Below are 13,328 nucleotides of genomic sequence, written 5' to 3'. Positions count from 1 at the left end.
AAGCCTCCTAGCTTTCCCTTACAGCTCCTAACAGTCCTCATGTTAAACCAAAATCACAGGAGATGCACACTGCCTTGGAGACAACATGCTTACCTTATTTTCTACGTCAGTTCATTAGGACAAGAAAGGTGAAAAAGCCTTCATAGCTGTTGCTTCCAGCAATGATTACAGCTCAGGCCTAAGCCTTTCTTGTTTTGGAAAGATTCAAGGAAAAAAAAAATCTTCTAGAACCATCCAAAAGTAAGCCTTTCACAAAGGCTTCATGATAGATTTAATCTGACGGTCTGGAGGAATTTTAGTAACATTATTTAGTGGGATAAGCCACAAACTCACTGTATTAGTTTTCCCAAAGTCACATCAGTGGAAGTTTTCTTGTACCAAGTCATACTTGTTCCAATGCAGGTGTCTTAGCTGCCTGTATAAACTTTGTAAAGGATCCTCAAAAACTTTTAAAAGGCCCCTGGCAGGTAGATTTGAGACCCCAGGGAGCAGCTTTGCTCCTGCTGAGAGATATTCAGAGCACTAGAAGTCTTTACCTTTGCTTGGCCTGTCCCTGGAGTCGTAGCCAGTTGTTTTTCATCTCCTGTTGCTTCATAGTCAGTTTGTCATTTATGGATGGATTCCTTGTGGAAAGACGGAAAGATTCCAATTCCAATGGCTGGGAAGAGATTTATAGTGGGTGAATTTATGCCAAATGCTTATATTTGTTCCTGAGTTTGCTTTTCAGGAAAAGTAGTTCATTTTAAGATCCCAGTTTTCAAAAGCAGGTACTTAAATTACAATAACAAAATATACAAAGGGACTTGTTATATGCACAAAACATACATATGCATTTGTGAGCAATCATCCATGTGAATAAAGAGATGTGGGTGTTGTTTCATATGCACAAATGTTAATTTACAATTAAGAAAGTAGTTTTGCACAATAGGGACAAAGATACAGGAAAATGAAGTGCTAATTGTAACCTCTATTACCTTAATCTAACTAAGATGGGTAACAAAAGCCATGAAAATATGGCAGTACACAGAAGCAACCAGATTTGCCTTTCAGCAGAAGACTCAAAAGTCATTTGTATCTATTTCAGCTAACAGCAGCATCAAAACACTACTTTCAGTGTAGACTTCTAGTTGATGCTGTTTTCCTTAATACAGCCTGATAAACAGTAATGAACACTCACCAACCCAGGTTTAAAGTTGGTATCTTTCTTGTAAAACTCCATCAAATTGATGAAAACGAAGAATTTTAATTATGCAGAAATGAGAATATGCCAGGCTGGTTTAAATCCATATGAAAAGTACAGTTATTATACTTTCTACATGGTATTTGTGGCAGCATCAAAAAAACCCCCAAACCCAGTCCTTGCTCATCTTTCTGTTTCCATGCAGCACTCCCTCATACAGCCTTGCTAACGCTATCTGTGGAATGCTGCCTAGTAATCACCCACATTTCATATCAGAATTAGCTAACAAAGTCACAGTGTGTGAAGGCATCACACATATTGTCACCATTTGCATACTGTTGTGAAGAAAAAGTTTAGAGAAAGTTTGCAAAAATATTTTCTATATAAAAAGGCTTACCACTCTGGCCAACAGTGAAAACCATGAGAGGTTGTCATAGGATTTCTACTACTGTGGTTCAGCTGAAAACATTTCTTTTTATTAAAAATATGCAATTATATAGGAGCTCAGACCCATATTTAATGCTCAAGATTAGTCCTAGGTGATGCAAACTGGCCATTTTGCAAAAGCCAGAGCTGATCAGGCAGGCAATTAAGATTTCTGGTTTTGATGTCTATGTCAGAAAACTACATGTTCTGTGGGTTTTGCATTTTAGTTCTAAACAGAACTAGAGTCGTGATTTTGGTTCAAGTCAGTACAGAAACTGGGGGAAAGATGGAGATTCAATTTGGATTCCACACTTTCCAAAAGATATAGGACAGTCTAATCTGGCTTGTAGGTGAGGGTCAGAGAATCAGCTAACATGTTAAAAAGGGACTTCTCTTATTGACACAATAAAGTAGCATTAAGCAGCGCAGTATTTTATTGAGAAGAAATCTGTGCTGCATTTGCATTGCAGTGCAATTCATACCTAATGAATCTGAAGAGTCACGCTGATCTTTGCACCATGTTTCCAGGAAGCAAAAATGAACTTTTTTACAGTATCCTCTGTACTTCCCCACTTCTTACCTCCATTTTGGACTTAATAACGCTGATTTCTCTCTCCATCTCTTCATGCCTTCGAATCAGGTTTTCCACGCTTTCCACATCTTTTCCATAATCCAGTGCTTGTATCAGTACACTCTGGAGGGGGCAGTAGGATGTGCAAGTGGTGAAGATGACAAAAGGATCATACCTTAATTCTTTCAAATATTCTCCTCATTCCCTTCTTCGTATCGCTATCTGAATGTTCTTGCTGTCTTTTTAAACATCAACAAGGCACCTTGTCTGCACTCCTTACAGAGATGTAACAAGAATTCACAACTCTCTGAACAGTTGCAATTCTACTTAAGGTGCCTCTGGCAATTCACATATAAAACAAAGACAGGAATGCTTCCCTGCATTTCTCAATCTTTCTTTTCACTTTTTTTCCATATACCAAAACAGCCAAATATGTCCCATTAAATTGTGGCAAAGAAACTTTCAACTGTGTTTTATGAAAATATGGAAAATAAAATTGACCCTCAGAATCCTACCAGAAATGAAATCCCAGACAATGAAGAAATACATTTGTAAAAGTTGTTATAAAAATTTCAAACCAACAGCCTTGTAACCTTAAGTAGCATGACTATGTATATGCCTACCGACTTAATAGTTAAATTAATATCATTAGTTATGTGACCTGACTTAGCTCAGCACTGTGTGAAGGAGATGCAAACTTGACACACAGACAGCTATCTAAGTTCATTGCTGGATACTCAGTAACTCTCTAGCAACCGGCATGCCTGGGTTTATCACTGTTAGCAAAATAGAACATTTTCCCATTTCAATTAATCAAAATCTGAGAACTCACCTTCTCAGTAATTCTTTCTGTGATGTCATCAATTTCTCTGATTAAGGCATGAATCTCTAGGGCTGCCTCTAACTTCTTCCTGTACGCATTCAGGTTACCATGGAAACTGTTCCACCTTTTATTGAAAAGAGTATTTTAGAGGTGTATTTCAGAGGTGAGGATTTCCACAACTGAGTTTCATGATGCTCAGGTCTAAGTAAAAAGACAGGATTTCTGAACTACCTTGTGTATTGATCCCCACTTCCCCACAACAGGGAACACATCACAGAGATAAAGCATTATCCTGACAAGACTATCTGGTTATATTTATTCCAAGTTTTCAGGATGGCATGGGGCTTAAAAGCTAAAAAGTACCGATCCAGTTTCCTCAAACTTTCAATAACCTCACAATCCCTATCTTCATGCTTTTGGTTCTTAGCTAGTGGGCTGTGAAGTAGCAAAAGCAATATGCACTTCACTAGGACAACTATGTGAACAGATGGAAGTGTCTTAGCTTCATGGATCTAGTGTGTAAAGTGCTGTGAAACAGCATATTTGCCTCCAAGGCTAGAAAGATGACTTTGGCCCTGCTGGATTAGAAATCCTTCTGGCTAACTGCTCTGAGAGTCTTGAAAGGCAACTCCAGTGTTTGGTAGTCATGATGTTGAAGAAGAAAATACATTTCATAATTCCTCCATTTATACCAGCCCAAGACACCTAATCTTCCCTTCTTGTTTTTGCTTTACGCAGAAGCTTTAGAAGCATACTCACTTCTCATTGAGCTGCTTCCGGCGTTCATATATTGTCTTTGTTTCTTCCTTGTTCTGTCTCTCCAATTTCATGGCCAGGGCATTGATAGCCCTGATGTGAGCGTCATCCACTGTCGTCTCCTGTAAAGTGAGAAAAGGAACAAAGGTATGTGTTCAAAATGCTTGTGACTGAGTTTTCCACTGAGACATGAAAAACAACAATAACAGCAACAAGCAAGAGTTTTACGTCACTACCAAACATTTCACACACATGGGGTTTGCTCTGCTACAACTGCTGCTGTTACCAGTCCCTGATGAGAAGACAGTAAAGGCAAGAAAGGACATTAATGACTCTAGGTACAACAATGATCTAGGACTAGATGAGGACCCTCAAAGCTTCATTTCTAAGCCAGGCATTCCAGCAGAGGCTCGTTTGTTGAGGAAATATAGATGCAGTTGCTGGTTACGTAGGTGGCTGTTGTGGAACAGCTGATGCATGGCAGATTGTTTGGCTGTCAAACAGGTAGTGACTTGTGGCTCCTAAGCCTTCTCACTGTATTTTCGAGATAGGCTTCTGTCCAGATGTGCCTTCTGTACTGTGGACAACAGGCTTAAAATCCATACAGCCTTGAGAAACTCAGACAACCCATGCCATTGCGTTTTATTCTAAAGCAACATCACTGCATTTTAAAAGGTAAGCTAAGTCTTCAAGGCAACTTGCTTCCTATGTACATACCATAGAAAGGATAATATTTGCACATCGCACATATAATCTGGACTATAGTGGAATAATTGTTCTTTTGGAGCATGACGGATGGCCAACACTGAACACTGTTCCAAGATTCAAAAACATTCTGCATTTTTCTAAGACCAGTAAATCATAAGCTTAGTGGGGAGACATTAATCACTGGTGTAGTAGAAGCACAGCTGCAAGATGCCAGCACACTGTTAATAGAAGTATTGGCTCCATCTGTATTTTATTTATGCTACATCCTTACCAATGTGCATGCTTCCATATGTGCTTTACTATTATACACAGCCATAAAGTAAACAAGAGAAACCAGCAGACAGGCAGATATTCTTCAGAAACCCTGCAGTCTCCTCTCCTGAGAAATAATAGCAGCACAATGTGACAGAATATGAGTAGGAAATCTGGCAGCCATCAATGCAGGATGATTGGTCCCTACCCTGATCTCAGATTTGTCTCGTGGGGAAACCTAGACTGGATGGATGCACACACTGTGCCAGGACCAGCCTGCTTCTGTTTGTATCACCCTACGAAGTACTGTATAACTAAGCATCAGCTATGAGGGTATCACTGTCCCAGCCTTTTTCTGTAGGAGTCATGTTCAGAGTGGTACAGGAGCAGTGGCTACAACCTAATAGTATCTAAGGCCAAGAGTTTCCTGTGGCACATAAAATCTACCTTATGCTGACTGGGACACTGGGTTATTTCTGTCTCTTTCACCATCCTCCTTTTGGCTGGTACAACCTGTCGCAGAGCCCTTGCTTCATCCCTTAGCTCACAGTTCATCTGGTGAGGACTGAAGGGCCAATGAAGGTGTCTTCACTTCACTAATTCCCTGGTGCTGAAGCTTGAGTATTTTGGCTCTCTACCGAAATCCAGTACTAATGCACTGTCACAGGAAATTCTGCCGGCCTCTGGAAAGGGGAGCTCAGGGTTTTCTCCCAGGTGTCAGGCATATCTATATTGTTACTTTGCACAGAAGAGGATTGTCTCCTTCTGCTATTAGGCAACAGAAATAGAAGATGGGAGCTGCCATAACAGGAATTGGCAACAAAATAACAGGCAAACAAAGGATAAAGAATATTAGGAGAGAACATTAGAGTAAGCCTCACTCACAAAGTCCTAATACACCTCTTTTCAGATGTTCTTCACAACTTCCAGACTAGCGGATCAGCACATTAATCTTTCCTGTGTGACACTCAGACCTGTTAGTCCACATCTGTAGCAGTTCACACAGAGAGAACAAGAGGCTGCTGCAAATGCATCCCCTCGATGTATGGCCTCACAGCTCTCACGGTGGGAGCTGAAGCACATCACAAGGAGGCCTTTGTTGTGGCAGGGCCTGTTCCCCAGCATGCCCAAGGTTTGGTGCCAGGTTAGCACATCTCACTGCGGGCAAGAGAGGCAGCTGGCATGACTCAGCACCACAAAAGAGGGTCAGAGATCTCAGCACAAAAAGGTGAACTGTGGAGCTGTCTTGTCACATGGCTGCTATCCAAAGTGTAAACCATTGCTCTATTTTACTAAATGTCTGATTACTGACATTATGATTCATGACCTACCACATGTGCTGTATAAACAAAGTCCCCCAAATATATGTGCTTCATTTGGATGAAGGGATATGAGAAACTTGACTGATCCTCAGGAGAAGGGGAAAGGAGAAATAAAGGAGGGAAATGAAGAAAGTGGTCAAATTTTTTTTTTACGGGCTTGTTCATGGAAGGTCTATATCAACTTTCAGATTCAAACAAACATGGCTGAAACACCATTTTTAATCCACTTTTGGGTGGAACTCACTGTGACTTGCAGATTGCATGAACCAAATGGAAATTTGCTCCAATTCAGGCTCACACAGCCAGCTTTCCAGTCACGTGATGCAATTCAAAATTTTAGGTTGTGTCATGAGTGCCTGACAGCTCTGTTTAGACATCATCAAAGCAGAAGGCACAATAAGGGAAAATTCTATCTATTTTAATGGCTTTTACAGTGGTAATGCTTCCTACCCCCCTGATCTTTCGCCTCCTCAGGGTACTGGAACTGTATTTGCTACCTGGATATATTGCTGGGCTGAAAAGATAACTGCTGTTTCCAGCCACACAAGGAACATGCATGGAAAACACCTCTTACCCCTGATGTTGCTCCACGGAACTCATTCAGCTTTTTCATGAGCTGCAGGCAGTGTTCATAGTCATTTCCCACATCACCTACATTAATCATGACTTCCTGGGGAAATAAGCAGAAGATAGGCAAACATTCAGGCTAAGAGTGCAAGAACACAGCACGTCCCAATGCTTATGCTGATGCAATCAGTTCTGTGACGTGTCTGTAAATCACTGACCCACAGCTTCTGAAGTAGTCTCCTCTGATCTTCAGATAATTATGAGACTTAGTCCCAACTCCCTTCCCAATCTACTACTGATTATAGAAGCAACATCTGAATGAAAACTTAGTGGATCAAGTGACTCTTTCTTCACTCTTACAAAGAGAAACTTTCAGATTTGATACACAATGAGAGTGACTGCCAGTTGCCAAATGCTTCAAGTCTCTTCCATTCTAGTATGCTTTCATTTCTCTGTCTCAATAGAGACACAGGAGACAACCACCAATAATCACAGTCTCTTTATGTGCACATTTTACATGAGAACATGTGCTAATACTGTCCAACAGACTCTGGCATGGAAACACTCCAGAAAATCTTTAGAATTTGTTGAATCATTCCTTCCATATTGTTTCTAGAACATGTCATGTTCACTGCTAAATAGTAAGTCTCCACTGTGCTGCTACCAGAATCCATTTACCTTCTCCCTGATCCAGGCTTCCACCTGGTCCACCTTCTGGAGAAATTCCAAAAAGTCCCGGCTGTCCTCCAGCATCCTTCCACGGGCAGCAACAGCTCTCTTCAACTTCTCCCAACACTCCTGAAGCATGCGGACTCGGCGACGGATCTCTCCTGATTTAGGGTGGCCTTTTGATACCAGGGCTTCTCCTTTCTTCACAGTCAGAAGAAGAAATTAGAAATGAAGGTTGCCACTAATTTTTAATGTGATTACCATGTTACATGACCTCTCTAGAAGGACTCTCTCACTTTCCTAACCTGGACTGCACGATAAATTACTAATATAAATTCTTACGACCCAAATGATACCACTTAGCTGGAAAGCTTTTACATCTGGAGGGAATCAAGAACACTAGGATTTGAATATTTCCCTGCCAAGAATGACATTCATGGAGTGGGAGCACCAAGAGAAGTATTACAGATGATTGCACCCTTCAGCTATGTGATTCACCCAGTTTCAACAAGAATGTTCACAAATTGGGCATGAAATCCTATTTACCTTTTGTAGGAATAATCACCCCAGGCAAGGAAGAAGTCAGTGATATCTTCCTATTTGGGCAATAAGGAAAGATGGACGTTCCCTGGTTAGAGCAATTAACAAATCTCTCTGTTGTAAGTTAACAGCATTACATTTCCATGGCATAGCAACTAGGTTCTTGTCACACAAGTAGGATAATTGATATAGAAGTGATGAACAAGCTGTCCTTCCTTTTCATTCCACCTATCAGTCCTTCTTTGAATAACCAGCAATAATCTGTAAAAACACTAGTGGAGTGAGAGAGTTACCTTATTAACAGCTGTGATGATTTCTTCATTTGCTAGAATCTCTGCCTCAAAGACCTGATGTTTCTGCAGCAGCTTCATTTTGTCCTGCAGATTGCTGGGGTCTTGTATGGAAGGATCCTCTAGTTTCTGCATGCGCTCACCGATCCAGTCTTCTGCCTGCAGCAGTGTGAGGCATCAGTTAGCATGACATGCCATCCTGGGGCTTCCTCCCAAGACACGCCATTGTTCTATGCAACTGCCTATGCCTGGGCTACGCAGATTGAGCTGGAAGCTGACAGCCAAGGTGGCTCTCCAGTTTCTGAACTATTCTACTTGCTAGGAAATAAAAGCAGGTAGGAATGAAAATAATTTTTATCTGACCATAAGAATAATGAAAAATTCCTTGAATACCCCAAATTTTACCACAAGCCATAAACAGATTATACAATATTCTAGATTAGATATAGAGAATACTTGAGCAGATATGCAGCCTTGACATGGTAGACATATTTAAAATGAGATAGCTGAGCCTTGGATTTAGGGCTCTGAGTTTCATCTCCTATCTCTGTCATTGACCTACCTGTAAGCTGCGTTAAGATTCTTAAGAATTCAGTGCCTCACCTATAAAACAGCACTAACATTTCCTGATCTCAGTGATGTTGCGAGACCTAAATGGAAAATACCAAGCAAATAAAGCCTTACTGATGGGGCCAAGCGCTAGTCAGATTATTTGAAAGCAAATACAACTCTATTTGCTTTTACACTTCATAAAATTCAAAATGGTCTACTCAGGAACATCACATTCAGACAAGCAGGTGAACCATGAGGACAAACAAAGCAAGGATCATGTGTTTCTCTTAGGAATTTTTTTTTTAGGGGATTTAAATGTATGCAGAATAAAATGGACAGTAGAATAGTAAGTTTTCCATAATTTTCTTTAAAGTCTGCTAAACTTTAGCCCTTAGTACTGAAGGAAATATTTTCTATCCATCAAAACACTGAGAACTGAGTACTTGACATATGTTGTAACTGATCCTGTTGTCCTCAGACCACTGAAGTAACCTAATGTTTTGACAACACAAGAACAGCAAATTGAAGCCAGCTTTATCAGTTTCAAAGCATCTTGGCTGTCCTTGTGAAACTGTGCTACGTGCACACAAGACTTGACAACTGGAGGATTTTCTCAGTTAATTAATGATTTGAAGTGTTGTTTCAGCTGCTGAAATTCTATAAACAATAACAGAAATAGCTTTCACTAGCAGCACGCTCTCCAGAAACTGTTCCCCTCCAAAGCACAGTTAAACACTCAAACAGGAGCCTTATGTCAAGGTTGCCCAGGACAGCATACTGTCATGTGCTGTTTTCATTTCTGACACCCTCCTCATAAGCTAGGGCCTTCTCCCATTACCCAGCCACACATTAACACTTTAACATCACTTAACTGACTTCTCATTTGTATGGGAGAGGCTCATCCATACAGTTAGGATGAGAAACAAATGTATCCCCTGTATATAGCCACTTAAAGGGCAATTTCTCTCCTACTTTTTAATAATAAACAATGGCTTAATGACAAACTGAACAAAGCCATTTAAAAAAATCACATCTGCACTCTTAGCGGCTTGGTTTATTTAAGGCTTACTTAGGATGGCTCTAGAGAGCGAGAGATCCTTCTCCTGGCCCCATGTCCACATTCAGATGTGAAGCAAGGCTGATCTGTTGTCCCAAGATCTTCCTATGGAAAGACGGTTGTCTGGACAGGCATTTTCACTTTATTGAAGACAACAGTGAGACTAGTGTTATGCTCAGTGCAGGCACATGGGACTAGTCTTATTTCTATGGGATCTTAAAAAATGTTTTCTGCTCACGCAAAAAATTCTGTTTGATCAATAGAAATGACTTAAGATGACTGCAGGAGGGAGAGTTTTCAGGGGAGTGGGACCTGAGCTATGGGACTTGTTCTCCTAATAAGTAAGAATAAGCAATGACCTCATTGATTTCACAGCTAACTCAAAACTCATCTCTGCAATTTAACATCCCTTTGGGGACTATTCTATATATAAACACATACACACCCAGAACATCATTAAAATCAAATTAAACATTCCATTCTACCCAAAAAAGAGGAAGAGAGATATTACTGTAAGTTTGTTTTTTTTTTTTAATTCCTTGGTGGCATTCACATTCTACAGCAGTAGGCAAGGAATTTAGATTGGCAAGGTAAATGAGCAGATAGTTTGAGAGCAAAAACTCAACTCTTGGCTGAATTTATGTGGAGAAAGCGGATGAGAAAAGGGAAATGTTCCTTACTGTACAGGGCCAGATCCTCTGCTATAAGTGTGTGATTCAAGAATGAAGGGGGACCCCAGCCCAAGCACTGATTTGACAATTACAGAGAGATGGGAAGAAATGCAGAAGTATTCCTACCTAATGGGTTGATTGTATCTCTAGGGTACATTGACAGTTTCTCTACCAAAGAGGATGTTGGCAGTTCTGTGACCTTTCCGTCAGAGGTACATTGCTCTTTTGAAAATGTTAGCACTGTGCAATGCACTGTCCACTCCATCCATTCCCCTCTGCTAGTCCACAAGGTGGACTGGCCATTACTGGACTGGTTCATGTGATAGGAAAAGTACAGCCAAATAATACGAGTTAATATTTGGCTGTGTAAAGAATTCCTGACAAAGTTTATTTTAAAAAAAACAGCGTGCAGCTTTGACTCTTTAGCATAGCCAAATAAGAGGGTATTTAAATGTTTGATTATTTTTTTTGGGAGGGGAGCAGTTCCAAATATATTGTGCTGTAAATGGAATTTTAGCAGCTGTTTATTCCTTAGATTACTCTTTAAAAAAAAAAAAAAAATTTGGTTGTCAGCAGCAGCTGTGTTACAGGCATTCATTTACCTTTGGTGACAATCATAATTTGACCTGTGTTAGGACATGTGTCTTTTTCATGGGCTGGGAGGTGACAAGCACCTGCAGTTTTTCTTTAAACCATGGAGGATGTTCCATGGCATGCAGCAGCAGAAGGGGTGCATACCAGACCAGCAAGAGTGTTTGCAAATGTCCCTCTGGGCCTGTGTGCTGTTGTTTATGTCAGCACACCGGATGCTAGCACATTTTTCAGTCACACACATCGTGCTGCCCTTTGAAAGACTGACCTAGTATGTCTTTCCAACAGTAGTGCCAGGAGCAGAGCTACTCAGTTACAGGACTAAGGCCAGAACAGGAGACAGACGAACAGATTCTGCAGAGGCCAATCTACAGTTGCTGAAGAGCTATGCTAAGTTACAGCACTGTTTTGAAGGCCTTCAGTGGACACTCACTAGTAAAGTTTGGTGCCTTTATCATAATGCTTTCCACTTTGTATTCACCCTGATTTGAAATAACTTTTCTTTCCCACCAAAGAAAACATAAGGCGGTATCTAGCAGTTTTCCTTTTGTTAGTTTTATTTTAGCAGAGCTCTTGATGTGTAAAGCAGCTGTAATGGGCACAATGCCACAATGATGGTATAGTAACAGCAATGGCATTGGAGCGCCTACCCCTTTGTGTGAGGGTGGCAGAAGAGGAGTTGCCATACCAGAGTAGTTTATCAATCCACCTAATCTCTGGCAAGGGCAAGCACTTCATCCACCAAAGGTAGGCAGCTCCTCTGCCTTCCACCCCCATCCCAGTCTAAAACCCTCTTACCTCTTCCAAGTTCTGGTAGAAAAGTGCCAGAAGAAGGGCGGTCTGCAGCTTCTCTCTCCTACTCTGGGATAGATCCTTGATCTGCCGCTTCCTCTCACGAATGGCATTCAGTTTGTGCTGGATCTTTAGCCCTTCCAGTCCACCAACCTTTTCTAGCCTGCTTGCCTGTTCTTGAAGAGATGTCATCTGAGGAGGCAACAAATCTGAAATTACTTTTATGCTTCCAAGTCGTGTGAAAGAAACAAAAACCAGGCTCCTTTCCATACCTAAAAGATTCTCTTTTTTTCTGGAATGAACCAAGAATAGCAAGGACAAGTTAACCAGCATTCCCTCCACCCTCACCCTGTACTATGTTACATCCATGACATCCTTGTGATTGGCCTCTGTAGTGCACCCTGGCTACTTAAATGAATTACAGCTGTAGCTCCAGGAGTCCCTGTGCCACGGATCATCCAGTGCAAGGAATCATGGAGCAAGCCTGACACCCATGAGTGCTCAGGTTTTATTGCTTTGTGGAAACCAGGTGTTGGAAGGTAGCTCTCAACATGAGCAATCAAGTCCGGCAGGGAGCTGGCACGGGTTCTGGGAGGTCATTCCTTCTGGGGAACCCAGGCACAGCCCCAGGTTTGAGTTTAGTCCTAGCCTGGGTGAATTACAGCAATGGCCACCAGCCAGTCAGATTCCTTTACATGTGGGTGAGCAATTCAGCATCTATTCCAAAGGTGCAAAGAGGCTAGCCAATTTGGTACAGACATTGTATACCAAATGTATATTTAAATAATTGGACGAGTCATCCACTCTGACCTGCTGTATTTTACTTGCTTTAAAAACCACTGATTTTTTTTAATGAAAAATGATATCCATAACACACAATATGGCCTCTTTAAGTATTTCTTCTTGTAAGTCCCACTATTCAACTTACTAAGTGGTTTTCCTGTCTACTGCAAGACAATACAGGGCATGGAGTGTTTAACACTTAGTTCTCCTCTGCTTTGCCTCTTATTTCACTAAGCTTCCCCATTTTCTCTCTGGTTCAAGCATATCAGACATATCACACCTGTCAGCAATTTAATGTGCTGCCATACTTAAAAAAAAAAAAAAAAAAAAATCATTCTAGCTCATGGGTTGATAGAATATTTGTTGATTTTTGTACCTTCTCATCCTGTGATGCCAGAAGCTTCTCAAAAGCCTCATGTTTCCTTATCAGTTGCTCTACTTCATCCACAGAGCTTCCGAGGTCACTGCTTTTCAAATAAATCTATAAAAAAGTTTAGTATTTTTCTCAGTGGATTAATTATCACATAAATCTGATTCATAAATGTGAGAAGAGGTATTAACTCTGCAGTTGAGAGTACACTTGAGAGGCAAAAAAAGGAACAGAAGGCAACTGAAATTGGACATCAAATAGTAGAGCTCCGTGGTCTTGAGCAAGAAAGAGAAGCATTAACAGGTCCAGCTAAGGAAAACGACCTATCACTGCTTATCGCAATCACTAAGTCACAAGGCTGGCAATGAATTCCAGAGGTCTAAGCCATCCTTGCAATCCAAAGGAAGA

The 13,328-nt window shown here is 40.9% G+C and overlaps 1 protein-coding gene across 1 annotated transcript in view; it reads right to left on the bottom strand.

Moving 5' to 3' along the window:
* The window catches only part of SPTBN5 (spectrin, beta, non-erythrocytic 5), a 97,194-nt gene that overhangs the window by 28,391 nt on the left and 55,475 nt on the right, over positions 1-13,328 (bottom strand). Inside the window, 9 exon segments of the mRNA XM_009319218.1 lie at positions 537-658; positions 2,187-2,300; positions 3,010-3,124; positions 3,760-3,878; positions 6,613-6,708; positions 7,284-7,475; positions 8,108-8,263; positions 11,774-11,959; positions 12,927-13,031. Of these exon segments, the coding sequence (XP_009317493.1) occupies positions 537-658; positions 2,187-2,300; positions 3,010-3,124; positions 3,760-3,878; positions 6,613-6,708; positions 7,284-7,475; positions 8,108-8,263; positions 11,774-11,959; positions 12,927-13,031 (1,205 nt within the window).

This window comes from Pygoscelis adeliae, unplaced genomic scaffold (genome assembly GCF_000699105.1).
Source record: "Pygoscelis adeliae isolate BGI_AS28 unplaced genomic scaffold, ASM69910v1 Scaffold22, whole genome shotgun sequence".
In the NCBI taxonomy this organism is placed as follows: Eukaryota; Metazoa; Chordata; class Aves; order Sphenisciformes; family Spheniscidae; genus Pygoscelis; species Pygoscelis adeliae.
The sequence above is the reverse complement of the archived record's forward strand: the minus strand, read 5'-3'. Positions and strand labels throughout refer to the sequence as shown.